General features: G+C 41.0%; 3 protein-coding genes across 5 annotated transcripts; all 3 read right to left on the bottom strand.

The window, feature by feature from the left end:
- Nucleotides 1-1,694: 1,694 nt before the first annotated feature.
- Nucleotides 1,695-7,929, bottom strand: LOC138209314 (sialic acid synthase-like). Its single transcript, XM_069167800.1, has 6 exons — nt 7,685-7,929; nt 6,006-6,221; nt 5,811-5,910; nt 5,308-5,462; nt 3,876-4,142; nt 1,695-3,715 (listed from the first exon to the last, which is right to left on the bottom strand). The coding sequence occupies exons 1-6, from the start codon at nt 7,814-7,816 to the stop codon at nt 3,506-3,508; spliced, it is 1,080 nt and encodes a 359-aa protein (XP_069023901.1). The 5' UTR covers nt 7,817-7,929; the 3' UTR covers nt 1,695-3,505.
- Nucleotides 7,930-8,353: 424 nt separating this feature from the next.
- LOC138209521 (sialic acid synthase-like) lies at nt 8,354-13,291 on the bottom strand. Its single transcript, XM_069168158.1, has 6 exons — nt 13,082-13,291; nt 12,684-12,899; nt 12,256-12,355; nt 10,694-10,848; nt 9,607-9,873; nt 8,354-9,257 (listed from the first exon to the last, which is right to left on the bottom strand). The coding sequence occupies exons 1-6, from the start codon at nt 13,211-13,213 to the stop codon at nt 9,072-9,074; spliced, it is 1,056 nt and encodes a 351-aa protein (XP_069024259.1). The 5' UTR covers nt 13,214-13,291; the 3' UTR covers nt 8,354-9,071.
- Nucleotides 13,292-15,873: 2,582 nt separating this feature from the next.
- On the bottom strand, nt 15,874-25,961 carry clta (clathrin, light chain A). 3 transcript variants are annotated; one of them, XM_069166778.1, is made up of 7 exons: nt 25,642-25,960; nt 24,633-24,661; nt 23,337-23,454; nt 22,936-23,047; nt 21,357-21,410; nt 18,569-18,604; nt 15,874-17,147 (listed from the first exon to the last, which is right to left on the bottom strand). In XM_069166778.1, the coding sequence occupies exons 1-7, from the start codon at nt 25,817-25,819 to the stop codon at nt 16,976-16,978; spliced, it is 699 nt and encodes a 232-aa protein (XP_069022879.1). In that variant the 5' UTR covers nt 25,820-25,960; the 3' UTR covers nt 15,874-16,975. The 3 variants fall into 3 exon arrangements, with proteins under 3 accessions (XP_069022879.1, XP_069022880.1, XP_069022881.1); XM_069166779.1 differs by lacking the exon at nt 18,569-18,604 and having other exon boundaries at nt 25,642-25,961; XM_069166780.1 differs by lacking the exons at nt 18,569-18,604; nt 21,357-21,410.
- Nucleotides 25,962-26,175: the final 214 nt, after the last annotated feature.

The raw sequence follows: 26,175 nt of genomic DNA, 5'->3' as shown, positions 1-26,175 counted from the left end.
AACAAACTATTTTCACTTTGTCATTATGGGGTATTGCGTGTGGAATTTTGAGGGAAAAAATGAATTTAATCCATTTTGGAAAAAGGCTGTAACATAACAAAATGTGTAAAAAGAATATAGGCGTCGGGGCTGCAGTTTAGGGGGTGCTGGCGAGCCATTTGGCCACACCCATGCGCGAAACCACTAAAATGTGTCATTTGTTTGCTCGGAGAGACGCATGTACTGACTTTTATGAGTTTATGAGCATGTTAAAGTTGCCAAAATGTCAGTAGTATAATTTCTATGCAGATATATAAAATCATCAGACAGGTCGTGTCCTCGTGTATTCGAACAGTCACATGTCATCGACGCACACATGGGCACTGAATTATCCTTTTATATCTTTATATTTAGCTTGAAAACACGTCCGCAAGAGAGAGATGAATCATTAACTTGAGATAAGCCGACCATCTGCCGACACTATTGACACCGGCACACTAACCAGGTGGAGGTGCAGATAATAAATATTTGTTTACCCACATTATTTACAAATATTCAACTCATTATTTGAACTAAATCAGCGCTTCAGTAGACCCAGGTGAGAAAGGCTGAAGGATTAAGGAAAATAGAAAAACAACTCTATATAGTGGCTCAAGTACAACATTGCATCTATTTGAAGTCTAAAAACGGAAAACTTCAATTTTTCTTTCCAGGACAAATTGTGTCATTGTGAAAATTTGTTGGAAGAGAGATGGATCAGACGGTGGGTCATGTGAAGGAGTTTAAGTATCTCGGGGTCTTGTTCACGAGTGAGGGCAGGATGGAGCAGGAGATTGACAGGCGGATTGGGGCAGCAGCAGCTGTCAAACAGGTGCTGCACCGGACCATTTTGGTAAAGAGGGAGCGGAGTCGTCTCAGGCTGGTCACGAGCTCTGGGTGGTGACCAAAAGAACAAGATCGCGGTTACAAGCGGCTGAAATGAGTTTCCTCCGCAGGGTGGAACGGCTCAGCCTTAGATAGCCGAGATAGGGTAAGGAGCTGGGACATCAGGAACTAGGGACCCCCCCCTGGAAAACGTCGCTGCTGAGAGGGAAGTCGAGGCCAACTTGCTCGACCTGCTGCCAACCTCGACCCGATCCCGGATAAAGCGGAAGAAAATCAATGAATGGATGGATGGATAATTTGATTATTTCAGTTTATTAACAAAGATGATGTTACAGAAGTGTAGTTTCTAACGAGGGTATTACTCATCTTATCATTTTTAATGCATTTTTGTTATTAATTGTGAAGCACTTTGTACCTGCAATTTTGAAAAGCATTATCTAAATCAAGTTTATTTTTGGTTATTGTTATTTGCGGTTTGAATGATGAACCTAATCATGAAAAGGATAAAAGAATAATAATAAAACAATTTCCTGCACTCTGGAAAATGGTGTTTGTTGCCAGTAGGGGACGACAACTAACACTTAATTACAAAATGTAGAAACACGCATTCTCAGGTGAGTTATGGAGGTTTAAAGAGACTGTTTTCTGGTTTTAAAGCAGATTTATGGACGGTTGTGTAAAAACATGTTTCCGTGTTGTGACTTGACGGAGGTATGGCTTTAAAAAAAAAAAGAAAAAAGGAATGTAATTTTTGGACACCGATTTTTCTCAAATCTGATACACCACATCAAAATAGCTGCAGATCTAAAATGAGACGCATTTACCCAGACTTATCAAACCATAACTACAGTATATTACAGTCATGACAGGGGTACTTCTATGCTTGTGGAGCACACACACTGTTGAACTGAGCAAAGAAAAAAAAAAAAAATCAACATTTGAGCAACATTTTATTTGGAGTCTTCCATCGTTTCAGAACATCACATATCTCAACGTGTTGACATTCATGCGAGTACTAAAGTCCATCATCTTGAAATCATAGACAGGAGGAGTTGGCTTCATGACCAAAAACAAGATCAGTTGTGAAAGTGGGCATTTGGCTGGATACGCAAAGAGAAGGCACAATTCAGACACAAACCTGATGCAGACAGTACACTGTATGCACATTTGCTTTGAGAGTTGAACCCAACAATTTTTCTTTAGGCTTGCTTTGCTTCTCTCCAAGAAGCTGTGCTAATAAAAGCCCCTCTGGTGCCAGTTGACACTCTTGACAGCTCAGTGAACTGGTACAAGAATATGAAGGACACTCAAACAATTCCTGATGCGCGCGAATGGCGCATCATGATGTGCAGGGGGCCGAAGGAAGCAACAACCTTCAGGAGTAAGATTTCAAGTGACGTTGTTTGATCAGCATCAGCACCTTTTGTGACCGCTGGTACCACGCGCACATTCATGATTTCACCATGGACTGGAAAGAGAGCGCACACCAAATTATCGGTCAAATTTTTTTGGGGTACAGAAAGAAGTCACGGGGAGTCAAATGTTGAGGGTGAGGAAGTTGCGCGTTGTCAACACGCTTGTGAGCGGGCAAGTTGTCAAAGTGCCATCGCTCCACAGTTCTGGTGGTTTGCAGCGCACGTCATCCCTCCGACGCCTCAGACCACCACAGGAGAACTCTGTGTTCACAGTCTCACCGCGGGGGACAAATTCCCGGTGCACAACCATGGGAACGTTAATCCCAATCCCATCTGGTTGGGCCTTTTTCGGTCTTCGACGGTGACGGCAAACGCCCTTCAAAGCAGCCATTTGTTTCATTGCTTGGACTTTCTAAAGAATTTCGTGAGCCTTTATTGCCGATTTCCTGAGTCGGACATAAAATTTGATGTAAACTCTCTGCTCAAGTCCATGGTGACATTGACAATGCGCACATACCAGTGCTCACAAAAACATGTGTAACTCCGAATCTGATGTTGTTCAAGCAACGTAACTTGGAATACTTACTCGTGAAGGTTATATCTTCCCCCTCACTCTGTGCACATCATCATCGTGGAGGGCAAAAGGAGAAGTCTCACAACTTTTGGATTGCCCCAGTGACTGCTGGGTAATTAAACTCTGTGATCTCACTGTTGTGTGATGAGATGACCAAAAGCAGCTTCATCTCCACGTATTCCACATTCATTCAATCTCTCCAGTGCAGGCGGAAACTGAAGTGTGTTTAGTTAACAGCAACATCTGGATCTGCACTAATACTGACCGCAGCGCTGAGACTACGATCGAGCCTCTGGATTTGTCAAAGAGCCAGTTAACCAGAGAATTAGCGAATTATGTTAAGGCAACTTTTAGAAAAAAAAAAAAAAAATGGTTTGGCTAATGAGAACTGAAAGGGGGAATGAGTTAACAGCTTAAATGTTATCACAGCTCCTGTGCTCTATCAGACTCCAATGCACTCTCCAATTACAGAACAAAATACTGATCATCCATGATTTAAATGTCAGAAGTCTCAGCAGCACCAAGCAAAATTACCCCAACACTCCTCCTTGTCATCTTGACCTCCTCCCGAATTATCCCCAGAGGAATCCATTCAATATCCTCTCAAATGAAGTGCCTTTTTCTTTACTGATTGCAAACCTCTCTTCCATTCTCAGCACTTGGCCTTCTTGCCGTAGCTGTCCACCACCTCAGGCGCGACGCTCTCGTCCTCCTCCACGTCCTCCGTCACCTTCTTACCGACCAGCTGGAAGATGTCCTCGGCTGCAACGCCCATCGGCTCGGCCACTTTTACTGTCAACATGTCCAGAATCAGGACGGTTCCTTTGGGGATCTTTACCTTGGCCACCACTGACTTACCCAGCTGGAGGAAAAAAAGAGAAGGATAACATTATTAATGCTCTCATGGCACATGGTTAGAAAACAATGAGGAAGAATAACAGCTCAAATGTTTTCTTGAGTCTATTTAACTAACTGTTGGGGGATTTTTATATATATTGTCTTGTGGCCAGATGTAAACTCACCTTGTCATGGCACGGCTTCTCGCAGGGTAACATCTGCTTGAGGCCGCTCCCCAGCGCCCTCTCCACCAGTCGGATGGAGCGGACCAGCTCGGTCAGTTCAGACGGCTCCAGCGAGGCCGCGTGGTCGCTTCCTTTCCACGTCTTGTCCAAGGTTATGTGGCGCTCGATGACTTTCGCCCCCAGAGCCACGGCTGCCACAGAGATGTTGATTCCAGACTCGTGGCCGGAATATCCGATGGGAATATCTGGGAATTCCTTCTGGTATTCCTGCAGTCGATAAGTGGGTGACATAAGTGTTAAAAGTAAAAGGAACAGTTCAACATTTTAAGAGATATGCTCATTCAGTGGCTTTTTACCAGGACCTAAATATGTACGTGAAAACTTATGAATCAAACCTATCTAATGCTCATTTTCATTCCCAGAGAAACAGAAAGAGAAAATGAATAAATTAGAAAAAGCACTTGTCAGGCCTTAAAACTCACACATCTATAACTCCAGCTTGCACTTTTTCTTTTAGTAAAGCTTTGTTCATTTATTTATACGTCTTTTTGGTTAGTTGTTTTTTTCCCCCCTCACTTTGTATAAATACTTGTTTTTTTTCTCTTGCCCTCTATTTTTTGATTGTCATGCACCATTACTGAGCACTCAACCTGGTGCTGATTTTTAAACTGGACTTCCTGGTTCGTATTTAATCATCTGACAGATACCTGAATTAACCCACCATCACCAATCAGTGACTTCGGACCAAACAGTTCTATGGACTCCCTGCAGAGGAACTAAGCTCTGGAGAGCTGCTCTGAAAACTACATATCTTCATGGGCTTTGTTTTTTTCTGTTTGCATTCGTAGCGTCAATCAGAACGATGAAATAACGTAAACAAGCCGTCGGTCGACAATGAAAACGCTCTATTTGTCCGTGTTTTGGTCAACTTATCCATCGTCAGAGTGTAACCTGCAGTAGATGGAGGTCAGCAAGGGAAGCAGGCAGCTGTACTTGCACCGAAGTTAAACTATGCACTGCTGTGGACGGGGTCAGAAACATAACAGATTTTAACCACTTAAAAAAAAAAAAAAAATCAATATCCGTTTAGATGTGAATATTTTTTACTTCCAGCAGTGAACTACGCTGTTATACGGCTCTTTTCACAATGTTAGTTTGGAGTGTTAAATAGTCCCCCAAACGGAGAACTAAGAACTACGATGGTTCTCAGTTCCTGCACATACAAAAAAGAAGTACTTCCTCCAACGGTTCTTTGAACTATAAAAACGTTGCTCTGTAAGTATCTCATGTAGCCGCGTGCATTGTTTGACCACAGACTGTCTGGGTTAATGCCGTGAAATGAACTGACGACTCTACTTGCTCTGAGACTCCATGAATCTACTGTGCAGCAGTGTTTTTATATCATAGTAATACTCTATTCCATTCCATTCACCATGATCACTCGGAGGTTGACGTCCTCAGCTTCCAGAGGGTAGGCGCTGGTACACTGCAGGATGGTGAAGTTTTGGTTGTGCTCCTTCACCGTCTTGTAGACGTGACGCATCGTCTCCATGGACTGCATCCCGCTGGACACCACCATGGGACGTCCTGACACGCACGAGAAGGCAAAATTATGTCAAACACGGGCAGAAAATTCCTTCTGTGCTCTCTGAGAGTCCCTGTCGTCCGTAATAACAAGGCAGACCAGAAAGGTTAAACCAGAACAACAGTCAAACTGATGTTGTTGATGATGCTGAAATCTTTTAGGCTGTGGTTAACTCTTATTCAAATCTTTGACATTTCCATGTGTATGTTGAATTATTGCGATGAAAGCGCTCTTCTTTTTATAATAGGAACCGACAATGAGTGAGAAACCACAGAAAGAAGAACAACAACTTCCATGTATACTTTTTGCATTTCAGTGTCAAACGTTTGTCCAGTTACGCTGGCTCTCACCTTTCTTGGCAGTTTTCTCCAGGTAGGGGAAGTTGTTGGTGTCTCCAGAGCCCACTTTGAAGAAAGGCACATTGAGCTCATTGAGAAACTCCACCGCCATCTAAAAGACAGAAAAAGTTCCAGTTCAACTTCTCAGCCGATTAAACCCCACCCCCCCAAAAAAACAAACCTTGAACGAAAAAGTGTCAGTCTTACCTCATCCATCCCAGAGGCAGTGAAGAAGATCCCCACCTCCTTGGCATATTTCTGCAGTTCCCTGTACTGCTCGTGGCTGAACTCCAGGTGGCGCTTGTGCTCGCCGTACGTTTTCCCCCAGGAGTGTTTGGAGGTGTACGGCCGCTCCAAAGCTCGCTTGTTGAATTTATACTCCAATTCACTCTTCTGGAACTTGGCACAATCTGCACCACAGTCCTGTGGGAGAATATAAGAAAAAAAATATTTAAAGAATGGTCATGCTTTATTCTAGGCTTGTCATAGTTTACTTTAATGTCCTACAAGACAACTCTCTATAGCCAACTTCATAAAACAGGAAACGATTTTTAATTTGTTACTACTGACAACAGGAGACGCTGTTACATGTTTGTTTTTAATTCATAATTTTTTTTTCTCTACAAGAGAACATGCAAATCACAATTAAAAGGAATGTTGCCAAATCTAAATAAATGCTGAATGATGGGTTCAAATTTAAAAGTTTTTTCAATGTAATTCTTCAATAAATCCCAATCACTCAGAAGTGTGTCTTTATTTCCCTGAAACTGGTGCAAAGTTACAAAGCGCGTTGCAAGAATTTATTAAGAAACGAGATCCTTCAAAATAAAGAATAAAGGGAGGAGTTTTCTGAAAAGATATTGCTTGTTTTTTCTGTTTATTATGTGCATGTGCAAATATTGATTTCATACCCACTGCTGCACAAAACCCAGGAAGAAACTAACTGACAGACCAGTAAAAGCCTCTGGTTTAAGAAACCCTGCCTCATGGTCGTTGTCCTGACTGATTTAACGAATTAGTGACAGAACCAACTGGTTACCACATACGATAATAATGACCTTGATTAGTTTGTCGATTAATTGATCAGCTGTTCGGTCTTTAAAATGTCAGAAAATGGTGAAAAATGTCAGCCAGCGTTTCCAAAAGCTCTAACTGCAACCTAAAACGTCTTGTTTTGTCTCGACCAACAGTCCACAGCCAAAAGATATTCAGTTTATCATCATGGAGGACTGAAGGAAGCAGACAATATTCTCGTTTAAATGCTGGAATTAGAAAATATTAGCAGATTTTCATTAAGTAAAAATGACTTGAAACGATTTAGTCATTATCAAAACAATTTCCGATAAATGTTACTTGATTGAGTAATTGTTGTATCTCAATTGAAGGCTGTCTCCTGTGGAGCTGAAGACTGCAACACACTTTAGTTTCAACTACTTCCGGTACATTTCTTTCTTACAGTTAAATTTGATACAATATATTGTTATAATAAAGTATAATATACATGTGTAGTCGTGTGGTTTTTGCGTGTTTTTAACGGTAATAAGATGAGATAATTAGCCTCGGATGGCCAATGCATTCATAAATCTGTCAACATGGCTAAACACCTTTTTATAAAGTTCCTTCAGAGCTACAGTCGTAAAACCACATCAGATGGTATATCATTAATTCAAGCATTTCAGGTCATACAACAGACTGTCGTTAATGATTTACTCATGAATGGTTCAGAAGATAGTGTGGTGAGCAAGACATTAAAATGGTCAGTTTATAAATGGAATTGAGATGACAACATGCCCTGTGTTAATGTGTCGGCTGTTTAAGACAAAATCATTCAAAATAAACCAATACAGTTACGTGTGATTTTTTTTTTCTTTCTTTCTTTTTTTTACCTTTGCCATCTTGATCATTTTCTTGGCAATCTCAATGTCTCCCTGGTGGTTCTGTCCAATTTCGGCTATGATGAAGCACGGATGGTTTCCTCCGATCATTCGACCGGGACACAGCTCGAATTTTAAAGGCATTTTGAAGGCAAGAGTTGGAAAAAACAAAAAAAAGACGCAAATATTTAAAGCAATTAATAAGCAGAGAAACGGAGGGAAGATCGAGTGGTCAGATCTGACTGGAGAAACAGACCGGAATGGTTTATGTGCTGCACAATCAGGATATTCAGGGACTTCCGGTTTTGTAGTGCAACGAAGCAGCCGGATTTCCTTTGAAAAAATAAAAGTATATAATTCTGCATCTGTTTGAAAGAGAAAATGGAAAGAAAGAAATCTTCTGGACTTTAAGAACAGGATGTATAAACACACAAAAAATGGAACTCACTTGAATTGAAACAAATCAAGATGCTTGGACATTTGTTTTCTAATAGTTTGCCTACTCAAATTTTGGATAAGTATAATCTTAAAACAAACTAAGCACTGTCTGACGAGTTTCTAGAAATAAAATACACATGAAATGTGAAAGTGTGATGACAGAATGCAGACGAACTGGAAATGGAAAGAAACAGGTGAGAGATTGCTTGTTGAGATCTATTAATAAAAGCTAGAAAACAGGGCTTTTTAAGATATCTTTTATTTATAAGATTATGATTTCAGAATCAGTGATCACTGTGAGAGGACGACATAGGACAGCAGTCAAAATAACAGACGTTATAGCTGCAATCCCAAAACCATTCAACAACAACATCTCCCGGAAATACAGTACATGGATGCAAACTCAGCCAACTTCACCAGCTGTTACATGAATGCATCTGCATTCTAACATACAAACGTTCATCTTGTTAAAGCCGTGCAAATGACACAGCAGCTATGCAACTCTTTCTGACATCTTATTTTAGAATATGTCATCGTAGGAATGCAGAGGGTGGGAAAATATGTCCGAGATAAAAATTAATGTTCGTTGAACTAAACTGTCAACACCACACCCTATAATTACAGGACAATGACATTTAAGGATAGGTCATGTTTGGTTCAGCTCTCATTATCATGTGGAGTAAGTTCAGAACCCATCAAACCTGTTCACCCTCAGGGTAATCTACCTTTCTCCAACTGTTCTCCTCGTCTTTCTATTTACTCAGACTTATTCATCCGTTCATCTGTTTTCTTGCCTCCCACATCATTTACTGAATGTCTTTATGTTCACACATTGCAACACTGCCCATTTTCTATCTCCCTGCCTCTCTCTCTCACTCTCATGTTCTCATTCCTTCTCTCTCCCTGTCATCTCCTCTATCGATCCGCCCGTGTCTCTCTCCCATCCTTTGTGGAGGATCCTTTATGCTATCATGTTGTCCAAGATGCTGTCGTCGTCCTCCACATCGACTTTGAGCTTCTTGCCTACCAGCTGCTCCATTTTCTCCGGAGCAATGCCCTTTGGCTCGCCAACCTTTACTGCAAACATATCCAGGGAGAGCACCGTGCCTTTAGGGATGGCCCCCTTGGCCACCACTGACTTGCCCAACTGGAGCAAAAAATGAAAAAAGGAGAAAGAAAGAAAATCACAGAAAGATTAATGAAATACGGCAGAGATGGAAAGAATAAGGAATATGGTTTGACATGTCTTTCAAATTGCGTATTACCAGCTTGTGAATCAGGCTTGCCATTCAAAAATTAGCTGTCCCTAAGTCTGAGCTCAAACTCTGGGCTAATTTTATTCAGAGTCACAGAATAAATTATACCACTGTTTTCAGTGGCCCCTTTAAAGTGGGTGGCTTTACTTCTCACTAATATATAGGTAAAGGTATAAAGGTAATTAAGATGATGAAGAAAAACAGTTGCCTGACTTGTAATGCTTAATGAATCAAACCAACCTTGTCGTGGCAGTTCTTCTCACACGGCAACATCTGCTTGAGAGATGATCCCATCGCCGTCTCCACCAGTCGGATTGTCCGGACCAGCTCTGCCAGCTCGCTGGGCTCCAGGGATGCCTCGTGGTCATTTCCCTTCCAGGTCTTATCCAGGGTCACATGACGTTCCACAACCTTCGCTCCCATCGCCACGGCAGCCACAGTGATGTGGATCCCCTGCTCGTGTCCAGAGTATCCGATGGGAACATCTGGGAATTCCTTCTGGTATTTCTTAAGGAAACGGGAGAAAAAGTATAAATCTATTGGTCACCATCTATGTTGGTCATTATCTATTTGATCTATTAAAATATTATTGCAGTGAAGCTTTGACTTATAAACTGAGCTAATTCACCTAATTGCAAGTGAGTAACTGTGGGGAAGTTAACTTGGAGGGTTGTCTGAGATACCGTGACAAAAAAATAAAAGCAGCCATGTCTTGTGATCAATTTTCATTCCAAAATCCACATACATATATAGGCACAACCACAAGATGTTTCACTTTCTAAACCATTCTGTTGGCTGAAATCCATGTACAGTGAGCACACAGTATTATTACTGTCACATGACAGCCACTGGGTTTAAAGGCAGGTAATAGTCAAGCTTGTTTAAAGTCTTGAGTTTGAATATAAACAAAATAGAATTTCAAATATAAGAACGTGAATGTAATGTAAAAACATGCCCACACCTGGTTATAGTTGATCTTAATATATATTTCATTAAATAAGTATTTTCAGTTTGACCACCAGAATTCTGAATCGGAATTTAACGAATGACAAAATAATGAATCATGGAAAAATGATTGACTTTGATGAGAGAAGTTTATGCTTTTTGAATGGATATCTATTGGAGCCGGAGTTTCTTTTGAAACCAGCCCCTGAACCAACCACCATCAAAGGACTTAAATGCACTTCTGCACTGGCTTAACTTTTTAGGCTGGAGCCTACATCATTTTTATGGACAGTCTATTGGAAGAGCCCAGACTCAATGGTCCCTGTTCAGAAGGCCACTTAGGAATCTGGAAGGATGCACTTCTTCTATTCACTGATCTTACCTTTATCACGTTGAGGTTGACTTCTTTAGGGTCCAAAGGATAGGCGCTAGTGCACTGCAGCAAAGTGAAGTTCGGATTGTGTCTCTTTACTGTCTCGTAGACCCGACGTATCGTCTCCATGGACTGCATTCCAGTGGACACCACCATGGGACGTCCTGACCAAGATCGATGGTACAAAGACAAAGAGAGAGGAACATATGGCTTGTGTCTGATGATTGTGAAAGAAAACTCTTTAATGTTTGTCATTTATTAATCAATGCTAATGATTTACTCATTTACACATTAATTCATTAGAAACTAAATGCTTATTTAGTATAGTTGAACCTTTGTTCTAGAAGTATTACTATTGTCCCAGTCAAAAATGTGCACACTGAACAAATGTTTTTGAAGAGTGTGAAAGCAATTCCACTTTATTGCAACTTCTGTAGCTTAGCTGATTATTAGTTTTGTTGCTGACATACTAAAATATAAAATTATCATAGGAAGACAGCATTCTTATTTTTAAGGATAAATCAACACACAAACACACTTCTTCTAACATGCACATGGATTTGGCTCTTACAAAGAGTTTCTAGGTTTAAAGTGGGGTTTTTATTTTCCTGCGATAACAATGATTTGTTTACTTTGTACATTTTTTTGTGACGTGTCATTGTGATGTGAGGAAGCAAACTCAAATGCTTCTCTGCAAAGCAAACAATGAGCTTCTCAGATTAACAGTTTGTATTGTGAAATCATCGTGAACAAAACAGTCACATTCAGGTTCACTTATTGTATTATTGTCCTTTGGGACTTCACAAAGCTTCATGAGGTTGAATTCCACTTTACATTAAGTAAAATGTTGCTTCATCCACATTACCAAGAGATACAGAAAGTTCACACATTTTATAAAATAAAAAAGAATGCTCTGTTTTTTTAGTATTTTAGTACATATTTGGTTACTAGAACTACTTTCTGCTGAAGAAATAGTCCCTATTTCTACTGCCTGCAGTGCACTCTGAGACCCGACCTCACTGGACAAGGGCTCTCACTCCTCATAAATCCCAATACAATTATGCTTGTGTAGTCGTACCTTTGTTACGCATAGCTTCATCAACCCCACAAACATCTGTTTCTGCTTTACAAGACTATAAATCTCTTAGTACAGCTTTTCAACAATCAAAACTCAGAACCTGAATCGGAGGCATGGTCATTACTTTTTATTTGGCAGCCATTCAGTCCTGCCCACTTTTTAACTGTCAAATGTCGTCCCAATCAGAGATGAAGAGATAAGTCTTGAACATTTGAATCTGTTGCACTTGTGACCACACCCATTCGTTTTCCAGTCAATGGTGGTAAGGAATACAATACACTGTACGGATATAAAATCTACTTTTCAAACAGGAGCAGACAAAAGGACACATCGGATGGATTTACTTTTCACTATAGACTTCAAAAGGATGACAAATCCAGTATTCTCCAGGACAAAGAAAACCCTCAAATGTTTTTCTCTTCCATAACCTGTGACGTCAGTTCAGGAAGAGTTTTTTTTTTTTTTTTATGTTACATGCTTCATAGCCTCATACCTTTTTTGGCTGTTTTCTCCAAATATGGGAAGTTGTTGGCATCGCAGGAGGCAACTTTGAAGAAAGGCACGTCCAGCTCATGAAGGAAGTCCACAGCCATCTGTGGAACTCAAAAGTATTTAGTACCGTACGTCCTTTGTAAAGTATTTCAGCGTTCCACATAAAACAATATCTGTGACATGTATGGTACTGTTACATGTGTTGTGGTAATTCAACTATTACCTCAAATAAACTGAAACATCTGCAGGTTCAGTAAGAATAATTTTTGTTTGTTCTTGCCACTTGTGTTTTTTTTTTTTTTTTTTTTTTTATAAGGAATATAGTAATATCAAGAACAGCCAGTGAAGTGTTTCATATTCTTCTACTTTAAAGAGTAGTTAAATGGGGCTCTTGCTTGGGCTGCACAGCAACATTTGTGTTTCCTTTACCTCATCCATGCCCGAGGCAGTGAGGAAGATGCCAACCTCTGCTGCATACTTTTTCAGTATCTTGTACTGATCATGACTGAACTCCAAGTGACGCTTGTGATCGCCGTAAGTTGCCCCCCACGAGTGCTTTGAATTGTAGGGCCGTTCCAAGGCTCGCTTGCTGAATTTGCACTCTAACTCACTTTTCTGGAATTTGGCACAATCGGCACCGCAGTCCTGAGATGACAGACGAAGAGAAGGGAAGGGAAGGGAAGGGAAGGGAAGGGAAGAGAAGAGAAGAGAAGAGAAGAGAAGAGAAGAGAAGAGAAGAGAAGAGAAGAGTTATTTTCACAGTTTAAAGCATCTTCTTTTTTTTTTATTGCCTTCCTTATAGATACAGTTTCACCTTTTTAACTTACCTTTGCCATCTTGATCATTTTCTTGGCAATCTCAATGTCCCCCTGGTGGTTCTGTCCAATTTCAGCAATGATGAAGCACGGATGGGAATCCCCGATCATTCTACCGGGACACAGTTCAAATTGCAGAGGCATGCTGGTGATGTTGGCGGTGAAGTGACTTGGCAGATGAGAGATGTCAAATTAGGTGAGCTTCCTTCAGGTAAGCAAGTGAAGAGGAATTGTCATACGATGCATTTCCCTTTTTATCTAGTCCTGGAGTCCCGCCCTCACAGCCTCTAAATTTACACGTGATGCAAATTCCAGGTACACACACGAGCACATATCTTTCTATCTTTGTGAGGACACTCATGGACGATGGATTTCTTGGCCTTTTACCCCAAATCTTGACTTTAATCTGATTCTAATTTGAACACTAACACCATGTTTTAATTGAGATGTTAGAAGCTGGATAAAAAAAATTAAAAAAAAGTTTTGTCGTAATCCTGCAAAACTATTTTCATGGTTAAATGTTTGTAGTTGCCAGTATTTGTTTTTAATGAACATCCAACTTTTTAATTGCTGCTCATTAAAAGAAAAGTAATATGTTGAGTATTTTTGTCCATTTTTAAGAACTAAAGTCCTTTTACATTTGATTGTATGATGTTTGTTTACCTACATTATTTACATATTTTCAAATCATTATTTGCATAGCTGAAGGATGAGCAGAAACAGTCAGGACTATAGTCACTCTTCGTTTCCCCAGATGCTGAAATAGAAAACCGCAGGCGTTTCAAATAATTTTGCTGGACAGATTTAAACAAAGAAACGTGCCTGGACTCGTGCAACCGATTTTGCTGTAAGAGACGTGTCTTTTCAAACAGAATGTCAAACGTCCGCAGGGTTCCACTTATCTTGACAGTAATGATGAACATAAAGCTGTTATGATTACACCAACAAGCATCTAAAAGGCAACACAAATGATGAGACTTCTGCATTTATTTAATGTCAGCAGCTCAGAAAGGATTCAATCATCAATCAGCACGACACCAGGTAGCCAAAATGTTGGGCCACCCCTCCCTTTCCAGATACAGTGCATCCGGAAAGTATTCACAGCACTTCACTTTTTACACATTTTGTTATGTTACAGCCTTATTCCAAAATGGATTAAATTCATTTTTTCCTCAAAATTCTACACGCAATATCCCATAATGACAAAGTGAAAATAGTTTGTTGAAAATTTTTGCAAATCTATTCAAAATAAAGAATGAAAATATAACACGTACATACTTAAGTATTCACAGCCTTTGCTCAATACTTTGTTGAAGCACCTTTGGCAGAAATTACAGCCTCAAGTCTTTTTGAGTATGATGCTATAAGCTTGGCACATCTATTCTTGGACAGTTTCTCCCATTCTTCTTTGCAGGACCTCTCAAGCTCCATCAGGTTGGATGGGGAGCGTCGGTACACAGCCATTTTCAGATCTCTCCAGAGTTGTTCAATGGGGTTCAAGTCTGGGCTCTGCCTGGGCCTCTCAAAGACATTCACAGAGTTGTCCCGAAGCCATTCCTTTGTTATCTTGGCTGTGTGCTTTGGGTCGTTGTCCTGTTGGAAGATGAACCTTCGCCCGAGTCTGAGGTCCAGAGCGCTCTGGAGAACGTTTTCATCAAGGATGTCTCTGTACAGTGCTGCATTCATCTTTCCCTCCATCCTGACTAGTCTCCCAGTTCCTGCTGCTGAAAAACATCCCCACAGCATGATGCTGCCACCACCATGCTTCACCGTAGAGATGGTATTGGCCAGGTGATGAGCGGTGCCCGGTTTCCTCCAAACATGACGCTTGGCATCCAGGCCAAAGAGTTCAATCTTTGTTTCATCAGACCAGAGAATTTAGTTTCTCATGGTCTGACAGTCCTTCAGGTGCCTTTTGGTAAACTCCAGGTGGGCTGTCATGTGCCTTTTACTGAGGAGTGGCTTCCATCTGGTCACTCTACCATACAGGCCTGCTTGGTGGAGTGCTGCAGAGATGGTTGTCCTTCTGGAAGGTTCTCCTCTCTTCACAGAGCAACGTTGGAGCTGTCAGAGTGACCATCGGGTTCTCGGTCACCTCCCTGACGAAGGCCCTTCTCCCCCGATCGCTCAGTTTGGCCGGGCGGCCGACTCTAGGAAGAATCCTGGTTCCAAACTTCTTCCATTTGAGGATGATGGAGGCCACTGTGCTCATTTGAACCTTCAATGCTGCAGAAATTTTTCTGTACCCTTCCCCAGATCTGTGCCTCGATACAATCCTGTCTCGGAGGTCTACAGACAATTCTTTGGACTTCATGGCTTGGTTTGTGCTCTGACATGCACTGTCAACTGTGGGACCTTATATAGACGGTGTGTGTCTTTCCAAATCATGTCCAATCAACTGAATTTACCACAGGTGGACTCCAATCAAGTTGTAGAAACATCTCAAGGATGATCAGTGGAAACAGGATGCACCTGAGCTCAATTTTGAGTGAATGGCAAAGGCTGTGAATACTTATGTACATGTGATTTTTTTTTCGTTTTTGATTTTTAATAGATTTGCAAAAATTTCAAAAAAATGTATTTAACGTTGTCATTATGGGGTATTGTGTGTAGAATTTTGAGGGGAAAAAATGAGATCAATCCATTTTGGAATAAGGCTGTAATATAACAAAATGTGGAAAAAGTGAACCGCTGTGAATACTTTCCGGATGCACTGTAATTGATTTGAAGGTTACATAACTGTTCTGTTAAACTCATCCTCCTGAAGCATCAACCATCCAGCTGAAAGACGACAGTACAACAACTTTCATTCACTTTTTTACTGATATTGAAATCAAATGGACAACAAACACACATGGTCAAGCAACAGCGGGCTATTTTTCTAGTTCTCTTCAAAACCACGACTGTCTAATTTCAGTGACATAAATGTTCTATATACTGTATATATAATGCCTTCTGTATATGTACATAGGTGCACGCATAGAGTACATACACACGCTGTTGAGGATAAACACACATACAAACAGGTCACATTTGTTGTAATGACTAGACTTTGTTGAGTTCCTGACTGGATGGAGGAGGAAGAGGGGGGGGGGGGGGGGGGGGGGGGGGGGGGGGGGGGCTTTCAAAAGAAAATGCATAGATTGGAAAATTTAACACAGTACACCACAAGCAGGCTCTACACACACAGTTCGATGTACACACACACTGAATTTGGAGTTTTGTCTGAAGAGTTTGGTCCTAAAAAAAAAACAAAAAAGGTAAAGAATGAACGGGGACGCGCGAGTTGATGTATTTGAGGGCAAAAGGTGAATAAAACCACTTCACATGAACCCTCGGAGGTCAGAGGAGGACATAGAAGGGTGACGAGTTAAAGAGTTACAACACAGCATCGGGGGAATGATATTGTTAGAGGCCGTGTGAAGCAGGCTGTAGTGTAGCTGAAAGCCTAAACATACATCAACCCTTCCCTTTTAGTGTCCCAACTCACCACCCTTAAACAACTGTTACACAGAACCACAGACCTGGAGACCTCGTACAGATCTAACTATCCCTGATCTCTTTTTTTTAGACGACAAGGTCAACACATCATGAGGTCTGGATTGGTCTGAGGGAGAGGTGCACACAGGTAAACACCTTTCAGGGGGCGGGAAAATGGTGATTAGGTACATCAAGACTGATCTCTACAGCCCTGCCAGGAGGAGATAGATGAGGATTGGACCGCTGGCTATATCCGTCCGAAAAAAAACAAAACAGGGCTGTGCATGGCAAATAGATGTGGACACGAGGGACGTAAGCCCCCTTAGTCATCAGGATACAATTGGTGGCACCTCAGTAGTTGGGCTGTTTGGTGTGTGTGGTGGAAAAGGGATGATATGGAATGACGCCCTGAGCAGCCACGAGTGCCTAGCGGACTAGCGGGGACTGCTTCAGGGAGATGAGGACGGAGCGCAAGCGGGACACGTCTTTAGCCTGCTTGCTGGACTTGGGGTTGAAGTCGCAGAGCCGAGCCACCCGCTCCCACTCCGTGCCGGGGTTGTTCTCGTCCAGATCTGAAATCATGGCTTCCTCAGCCGCCCTACAGGCAACAGAGAGGAGGACAAGGACATGGAAGAGAGAACAGTCAGTGGAGGAAGAGGTAAAGTACACACAGATTTACGTGCAGCCCTGAGGAACTCCTCTGCTGACCACCAACACACAAGTTCTGATGGAAAACTCAAGTCCTTGACTGTTTTCTTGTTTGTTTTTGGCCCCGGCAGTTTTGACTCGACTGTATCCGACTTATTTGTCAGATCACGCTGGCATGTCTGGCATCAAGGTCTGAGGTTTTTTTTTCATGGTCTTTGGCTGCGTTGTTGGTCCAGCAGAGCCGTCCTCAGGGTAGGACAGTCCAGTCACCACGAAGAAACACCCATCTGTCTTCACACCCACAAAGAGAAATGAGCTCTAACTGAAGTTATTACCTGTGGCATGCCCCCAACTCTGTTTACACATTACAGTACAGTCGCCTGTATTCTTAACTCTCCACAACAGTATCGGGAGGTACATACACAACACTGACAAATCCAAAGAGAAAGTAAACTTAAGATAAAAATAAAACAATAACTGTAAAATCTGATAAGCATTTTTGGTTGGTTAAAGATGCAGTTCTGTTCAGAACTGGGGGTGGAGGGGGAGTTTGCCCACACCCTCACACTTCAACTTGCCCGGTGTTTGCATATTTACAACGTTCTCTTTCAACAAGAACCAAGTATAGTGATAATGATCTCATCTGAATACTTGTCCTGGGTTAAAAAAAAAAGAACAGGAATGGCAAGTTCTGTTTGTTTGTATTTAAACAAGCTCAAAAGAACTGGCAGGCTCTCCAGCAGTTGTGGCAACAAATGTAGATACTCTTGATTTCATGTGTGTGCAAGTGTGGAACAGATAACACCCACCAAAGGCTGCTGTATTTTTGCACCATCTACGAAACCAAAAATTACATTTACACTAAAAAAAGGACTTACCACATACTCAAAATTAAAAGAACAGACTTAAAATGGATCAATGCCACTATCACAAGACATTTTAGGAGATGCAAGCCACAGATTATTGGCTAAACAAATAGAAGTTCTCACCACACCCCATCCACAAGCAGAATAGTAATCCCACTGCCATACTTGAGTTCTAATTACATCACTTTTCTAGTTCCCTCCCCAACGGCAGGCAGGAACTGAGCTACGGACTACGACATGGTACACAAAGCAAAATGGGGGATGAAAAGCAAATGAATATTCACTGTCACAACCATCTACAAATACACAAGGGACTAGGAAGGACCACGACATCAAAGAGGGGAAATTATACCAAACTTCTATCTAGGCAGCGGATTAAACTGTCGGACTAATAAACTGCCACACGCATACAAACATATACACACACACACAGAACTGCATCTATCTCCTGTCAAAAAAAATATTAAGTACTTGGAGGTTCTGGGGTTTTATGTTTTTACTTAACTGGTCTAGGCGGTAGCAAGGATGGTTAATGTGTGTGCTTTAAGGTGCATAGGAAAAGAAAACAGGGAGAAACAGTTTCACAAGTCAGAATTTAGAAGCGAGATAAGAGAGAGAGAGGGAACAAAATAAAAGACAACAAAAATGAGCTCAATGCAGATGTTGAAAGCCGGCATGCAAAAGCAACAGTTCTTTTTCATTTGTTTCTCTTACAAAATGATTCGTGTGCAGCCTTTGGTTTGAGGAGGACAGATCTCGGCAGATGTTTCTGTCAAGTTACAAACTCAAGGACATTATGTCCTCTGGTCTTATTTATAAAACTGGGCTGATTACCTTTTAATGTTGTTAAAAATACAAGAACTACATCGCCCAAGTAATATCCAAAACAATATAATGGCCAAAAGCCCTCCTTGTTTATCTTTACAATTTACTTCTCTCCTTTTGGAAATAATGTGGCCAACTTGGAAATTTACCTGAAAAGTTTGCAGGCATTGACAAGAGCTCATTCTGTTCGGACACTTTTTAGTTTCTGTGTGGGAAGTGATGTTTAAATGATTCAAGGCCACTTCCTGGACATTTAGAAGTGAGGCCCTCAGAGTGCCCGTCTGCATGAAGGAGGAGGATGATGTTTGATTAAGATCTATTCCGCACCAACAGCGCTCAGGCTTACATTTGTTTCTGTGGTATCGGGTGATATGAGACAACCATGACAGCTGCCTTGAGGTGCACACATTTTGATTGTTGAATTAACACAATGAAAAACTTCTTCCCTCAATCCCACCCCCTGCTGCCATGGAAACATGAGCATGTGAACATTAGTATTAAGTTACAAACACAATTGAAATGCGAAGCCAGTTTTCAGAACAGCTCATCGATCAATTAAAAAAGGCGATGCCAAAAAAAAAAAAAAAAAAAAAGAAGTTACCAGGCAACATGTTAAACTACTCTCATCATACATGATAGATTCAAAATACTCCACATGAATACAAGCTTATTAATATACAAGTTGATGTGAGGTTTCCCTTTTTGAGATTGAAATCCAAAGCTGATACACAAGAAGAAACAAAACATGTACACCACCATGCAGGCTGATGGATATCCCCAAATAATTTGATATCAAAACCAAAGGCTGCACAGCTCAGGCTACTAGATAGCTTTGGGCACTTTAGCATGTTATCCTATAGGACAGCACTCGCTACAGAGCAGCTCATATTCTAATAGAGCATGAACACAGTTGAGTTTGAAGCAGTTGTGTATTCATGACATGACAAGTGGTGCCAGAAATCAAATCTAGCTGCACGTTCACTCGCAGCACCAACCGTGATAAAAGCAGATACATTGTGTTGGAGCTCATGGTGCGTCGATGAGGAACTGGGAAGTGGGAACGTTTCGACGTCAGAGCGGGAAAATACGCACGAACGCTGGTCGAACTGGAGATCCCACTAGGAAAGTGGGATGTTTCTGAGAGCTCAGACAAGAAGGTTTTACGTCACTTGGCAGCGTTTGCGGTGAAAGGAAGAAATGTATTGGATCCAAACCTCTGGTTAAATCGCCAGACTTTGTTAGCATAGCCAACCTAGTTTGCTGGCCGTGTTAAAACACAGTTCATTGAAAGATGAAGAAATATTGTGTGCAGATAATATTGACCTGCTGAGCTCCATTTGGTCCCTGTGATAGTCTGTATGGATGTTGATGAGGTAGTTTGTTTCTGTATTGTGAGTTTGTGTTCGGGCCCGTTTTTTTTTTTTTTTTTTAATGCTTCCAACTCGAAAGTGGGACGTTCCAAAATGGAAACTTTCTCACTTCCCTGCCGCCTAAACTCACAACTAACATACGAGATGTCAAGACATCTGCATGTTCAAGAAAACCAAATTCCAAACGGTTTAATGCTACCCGGAAATGATTTCCAGAACAACTTAACCAAAACCACAGAAACAAAGCCGGAAAACTCTTTCTCGAGAAGTGATTGATTAAAGTTAGTATTGAGTTTTCTGCAGCCAATAAAAAAAAAACAACAACTACAAAACAAACTCAAAAGGTATCAACTCGGTGATTAATGCAAGCTCAGCACATTGTGCTGTAAAATCCTATCTTACGATATCCACTTCTCTCAAGATTAAAAAAAAGAAAGTTTAGGTGACACTCACATGAACAACACGTCCAATTATAAACACACAAATGCTTCAAACAAATCTATAAGCATCCTACTCCTGAATAACATGTAGATTAATTCAAGAGAAAACAACATTTACAAGCGTGTTCAGTAAAACAAAACACTTCCTGGTAAATTTTAGAACATTAATGTAAACAAGTGTTAATTGTTGGAAACTTATGAAATGTATTTGCTGAAATGACTTCAAGGGAAGATAGCAGGGAAGTGAGTCATGAATGAGAACGTAACATGGACACAGTTATGACAGAATTAATATGATTTTGATGATGTGGCTGATGAGCTGCAGCGGGTGTGTGCTTGCATGCAGTTGTTCTTTTTACTGAAGTGTCCTGACAGCCATCCACTCACAGATGACATGCAAACATATGAAGCTAAAATGAGTATCGCACATTGTATTTGAACACCAAAAAAAAAAAAGCTCGATGGGTAAAGTAATAAATTATAAATCCTGGCTGATAAATGTGGTTCACTGAAGATGGAAATAAAACATGTCAGCACAGAGATGTAATCAATGCCCTAACTAATGAGATGAAGATGCTGTCAATAATTGATGGGAATGGAGAAAACAAAAGCAAAAAAAAAAAAATGTAGAAGGAGGATGTTAGTTGGAGCAACATACACATAACCAATGAGCTCAGAGAAGGGCTGCTTGTAGAAGTCTTCATCCAGCACCCTGGACAAACATCCGCCCAAACGACAAGAGCAGCAAGAAGGCAGGAGAGAAGAGAAACAGCGGTAAAAGGGAGGAGAGGATGGAAACACAAGCATTATAGGTTAGCACATAGTCGTGAGCTCAGGCGTATAATCAAAGGCTCGGGTTTTTTGAAAGGACGTTTAAATGCAGTGGCGGGAGATTTCAGAGAATCAGGGAGGCTCTCGGCTCATGGATTCATTTGATTTATGGTTAATTTATGGATGACAGGAGTCCGTGTAGTTTTCGGTCAATATATTTCACCGTATAAAAACAAGTTATTATTGATTAGTTCTGAAAATGATAATAATGAAAACATTTGTTAGTTGCAGACCAAGCTCCCACAAAGAGTTCTAAAAAGTTCTCTCTTTTAACAAAACTAACACACAAACAGAGTTCTGGTGAGCGCACAGTGTCACAGATGAGTGGGGAGTCATAGCTGCGGCTAGTTTATTATTGATAAGGTAGCAGGGCTACATTACAGCACGGGAGACATTGAGACTTCAATCTAAGCATCAAGACTAAGTAAGACCATACATCAATGTCGTTTGGAGTGTTTTTCTTTAGTTTCTGTTGACATTAACATGTACTAAAGATGCACTAAAGATACATTTTTAAATTGTCCAAACAAGGTCAGCACATCGGGGTTGTTTGCTACATAAAACTACCTCAGTTTGCCACAATTCAAATAACAGCAAGCTAAAGCCAGAGTGTCGGATCCCTGCACATCGTATCTCCCACTCTGCAGTCACTACACTGTTTGTCCTGGGATCTGTCAGTTAGACAGTTTTCAGTCCTTCATCTCTGCCAATGTATGAAAACGGAGGCGGAGTAATTCCAAAATAATAATATAAGTCCAATAAAATAGTTACTTTTAATGTCTGTAACTACATCCAGTTTACAGGAAGCTCTAACTATAGGAGGGATTTAGTTAACTATAGCCTAATCTAAGGTCGCAGTCTAAAGGTGTTAAAACTGAACTTAAGAAAGACTACTGTGTGCTATGTATGAACATGAGGAGATGTGCACCCTGACACAGTAGTACATGTTGCTGGGCCAATGCATCGGAGTACATTAAATCATGGAGGGCCGGATTGACCCGAGGCTGCTGAACAGAAATTTTGAATAAACACAACCTGAAAACAGTATACGCGTGTGTCGCCGTATTATCGTGTTCTTGGTTCCTCTCAGGGCCCCCTGATGGAAACGGCTGGTTTTCACATTATGAACGAGTGGACAGAAGAAATAATAACTGGAGAGATTGTGTTTCTGGACCCTCAAGTACAGGGTGGATCCATTTCTGTTCCTCTTTGAGCCGAAACATCCAGCCCAACCGTCGTATTTAGTTGTTCGCTGGCCTGCTGCTATTATTTAACAACTTTTAAAACGGTATGTGTAAATCTTCGCAGTTTGTTTTGTACCATTATGCTCTCTTTTTGGTAACATCAACCCTCCTACCATTTCCATTCATCTTCTGTCCGGTTTCACGCCTCCAAGAAGCCAGTACCTGTTATTGGTTTTGGTTTTCTCCAGCTGCTCGTTCTGCCTGGCGTGCCACTCCTCCAGCTCCACCTTGGCCTTCTCCTTCCACTCCGACTCCTGCTTGCGAGAGTTAGCATCTGCAGCGGGAGATGATAAAGGTACGAGAACAGAAATAATTAACGAGCGACAAGACAGATGGAAGAATAAACACAACAGCGGAGGACAGTTGTCAGGAGGGACTGATAGAAAAATCAAGAATTCAAGGGAGGAAGAATTCTTGACTCCAGTGTTTGGGTCAAATACGTTAAAAAAAAAAAAAGGTGTTACGTTTCAATCTCTGACACTTCCCATATATCTACACACCTTTATCTCAGAAAGTATTGGTCTGTCCGATACCCTTATAAACATGTTGTGCTCTGTACCCACCTAGCACCTCCAGCCTCTCTCTTTGCTCCTCCCTCCACTTGCGTAGACTCTCAGGTTCGGCCTGCAGTCGGTCTGCACTGGAAATTGCTGCATAGGCGTCTGACGGTCCATTGCTTTCCTGAGAAACAAGTGTGATAATAGATAGTTAACTGTGTTACTCCGCAGAAAAACATTTTTATCATTGACGTTTATTGAGACGTGGTCGAAAGAAACGTTCAGTCCTTCATCTGTAATTATTCAATGATTCATCTGTCTATTGTCTGAAAGTTGCAAGCGCATTTGGAATCAGCTCTTTTTTTGTCTTGATTTCAACATACATGCAGTCATCTGTCTTTAAAAGGGAGGTTCTGTCTTTGCCAGAAAGAAATCCTGACAGTGCTAAGAGGAAGAAATGTTGCAGTGACAGCACAGGAAAGGGAAGCTGAAGTGACTGGAACAGCGAGATACTCAAACCTCAGGAGGTTGATATTAAAGACACGCTCCAACAAAGTTCAAAGATAATCAGGACTTATCCCACATCGACACTTAAATATGACATATACTTTGTATACTGTATACAACGTCAGGAGTGTAGAATTGATGTTTGAAATGCACACAGTATGCTGAGCAAATCTCAGTACCCCACTTAATTCAATTGAGGGACTAAAACTAGCAATAACTGGTGACAACACTAAAATGAAGTGAGATGGGCAAAGAAACATGACAGTAGTGCAAGAATCAGACAGCTTTTACACCAAGATTACTCAAAAATCTGAGTACTTCCTGTAGTTAAGCTGTACTATGTGTGGTTATAACTGATATTTCAGCTGCACTCACTTTTAGATTTAGCGCTTAATATGGGGGTATATATATATATATATATATATATATATATATATATATATATATATATATATAAATAAAATCTGTCAGTGTACCATCAATTCTCCCATTTAGTGACCCAAAAATCAAAGATACGTGTACATTCTCCCTTTTTACACAATAACTCAAGGGTGGGAGATATGGACCAAATCAAATATCACAATAGTTTTTAGCAAATACCTCCATATTATTTGGGATTACTTCATTACACGTTTACAGAATACGATGTTTTCATAAATAATCATCAGTATTGCGATTTAATGACTAAGTGGGGGAAAAGGCAAATAATAGAGCAGCTTCAGACTGCAATGCAGCCTTTAAACCAAGCAAAGACCACAATTATGCCATATCACAATACCCAATATCTAAGACGATATCGAAACTCATATTACAAGCTGTACACCAAATACAGAGTGAGATTACAAGAAGTATTACCCCATGAAGATCTCCATTGACAGCACCATCTGTAAAATAAGATTAAAATAGCCGTTACAAATAAAGCAGGCAACTAAATCCACAAACATGTTTTCTAAACCTCTGTCTTGGCCAAATAAGTTTTCTTTACTTTCTGTCATTTCTTAAAAGATTTCCATACACACACACACATATTTCATAATGTGACATGTCAGCATTTGTACCCGACTACAATTGCTAAACCACACAGCAACGGTGCGGCCTCGAGTAAATGAGGCAAGTCAGGCCAAAGGTTTATGAAGCTCTACCAATTTCCTCTTGCGGCTGGAAATTCAGCTGAAAGAAACAGCTGCAGCTACCTGCAAGTAAGTGGAGCTGGTCAAGCTGAATATTTGTGCGCCATCTGCCTCAGGACTACCTTTATCTCAGCCACACCGGGTGCCACCTTGTCCATAGTTTTTTTTTTTTTTTCATCCTTAAATGTTTCATTGTGCAATAACTTGAGAGTTTCCATTTATATTAAAATGTTTGACGTTTAAATCGTGTATTTATTCATTCATGCTGCTTCTTCATTTCATCTCTCTCTATTCTTACACAGATGATTGTGACACATAGTCCAGTGTAGCTGTGCAAATGGCAAAAATTAAAAAATTAATAAAAAAAAAAAAAATCTCCTAAATCTTGAATGGTAAGCAATGAATGACGCGGCCATGATGTTATCGAGACAGCTTAATTAATTTGGGGGAAAAGCTAGAAAACGCTGGCACCGTCCCACTATTAACACCGGGGGGGGGAATAAAATGATTTCAACTTTTAAATTTAACGCGTTTATTTGTGATTAAAAAAAAAAAAGTACGTTGACAAGACGTTACCGTTAGCTCACTCGGCTAATCTGCCAGCTCAGCTAGCGTTAGCGTTAAACTTCAGCGACCATTTAACGGGCGAATTGTCCGTTTTAGCGTCAGGCACAATTTCTGGAGATGGAAAGATGAGTAGTCGACAAGGCTTTGAACAGAGGCGTCACACTCACCGGTGGAGTCTCCGAGTGACGAGGGGACATCTCCGCCGTCCAGGATGCTGAAGCCTTCGTCGTTTTCAATCCCTGCGATTTCGCTCTCCTGCTGGGCCAAAAAAGCGGCGGCGGGGTCCTCGTCCGAGCCGACACCATTTCCAGCGGGTGGCGCGTTCAGCATGTCAAAATCATCCATGTTGTGCGTACTTGTAGTGGGAGGATGAACGTGTAAGGGGGTGGGGGGGGACAAAAACAAAAATAGGCGAGCAGGTGTAGCAGCAGTTCACCGAAAACCGACCAGCTCAATGGGAAGAAGGACGAAGGGGAATAAAAAAAAAGAAAAGATAACAGTAAAAGCTACCGAAGCGGAAACGGAAGAATGACCAATCACAAACCGGTATGAGTGAGTGATCGTTCTGATTACCAATCATAAAACAGCTGCCTCAAAATTGAACCAATCAAATCTTTGAACCCTCTCATACGGGTCCCGTGACCTGCTACGTGCTGCTGTCAACTGAGAAAAATCCGCAGTGTAAGCAAAGACTGTATATA

This window comes from Embiotoca jacksoni, unplaced genomic scaffold (assembly GCF_022577435.1).
Source record: "Embiotoca jacksoni isolate LCO1_2020_lvr unplaced genomic scaffold, fEmbJac1.0.p SCAF_4, whole genome shotgun sequence".
NCBI classification, from domain to species: domain Eukaryota; kingdom Metazoa; phylum Chordata; class Actinopteri; family Embiotocidae; genus Embiotoca; species Embiotoca jacksoni.
Note: the sequence above shows the minus strand (reverse complement) of the source record. Positions and strands in the feature narration are given on the sequence as shown.

Excerpts from the sequence above, each read along its gene's own strand:
- LOC138209314 (XM_069167800.1), bottom strand. The coding sequence starts at position 7,816 with ATGCCTTTAAAATTCGAGCTGTGTCCCGGTCGAATGATCGGAGGAAAC. Across the intron at positions 6,222-7,684 it reads AAATGATCAAGATGGCAAAG|GACTGTGGTGCAGATTGTGC; the intron begins GTAAAAAAAAGA and ends ATTCTCCCACAG. Across the intron at positions 3,716-3,875 it reads AGAAGCCGTGCCATGACAAG|CTGGGTAAGTCAGTGGTGGC; the intron begins GTGAGTTTACAT and ends TTTTTCCTCCAG.
- LOC138209521 (XM_069168158.1), bottom strand. The coding sequence starts at position 13,213 with ATGCCTCTGCAATTTGAACTGTGTCCCGGTAGAATGATCGGGGATTCC. Across the intron at positions 12,356-12,683 it reads CTGCCTCGGGCATGGATGAG|ATGGCTGTGGACTTCCTTCA; the intron begins GTAAAGGAAACA and ends TGAGTTCCACAG. Across the intron at positions 9,874-10,693 it reads TCAACCTCAACGTGATAAAG|AAATACCAGAAGGAATTCCC; the intron begins GTAAGATCAGTG and ends CGTTTCCTTAAG.
- clta (XM_069166778.1), bottom strand. The coding sequence starts at position 25,819 with ATGGATGATTTTGACATGCTGAACGCGCCACCCGCTGGAAATGGTGTC. Across the intron at positions 24,662-25,641 it reads GTCACTCGGAGACTCCACCG|ATGGTGCTGTCAATGGAGAT; the intron begins GTGAGTGTGACG and ends CTTATTTTACAG. Across the intron at positions 17,148-18,568 it reads CCTTGCTACCGCCTAGACCA|GGCGGCTGAGGAAGCCATGA; the intron begins GTTAAGTAAAAA and ends TGTTGCCTGTAG.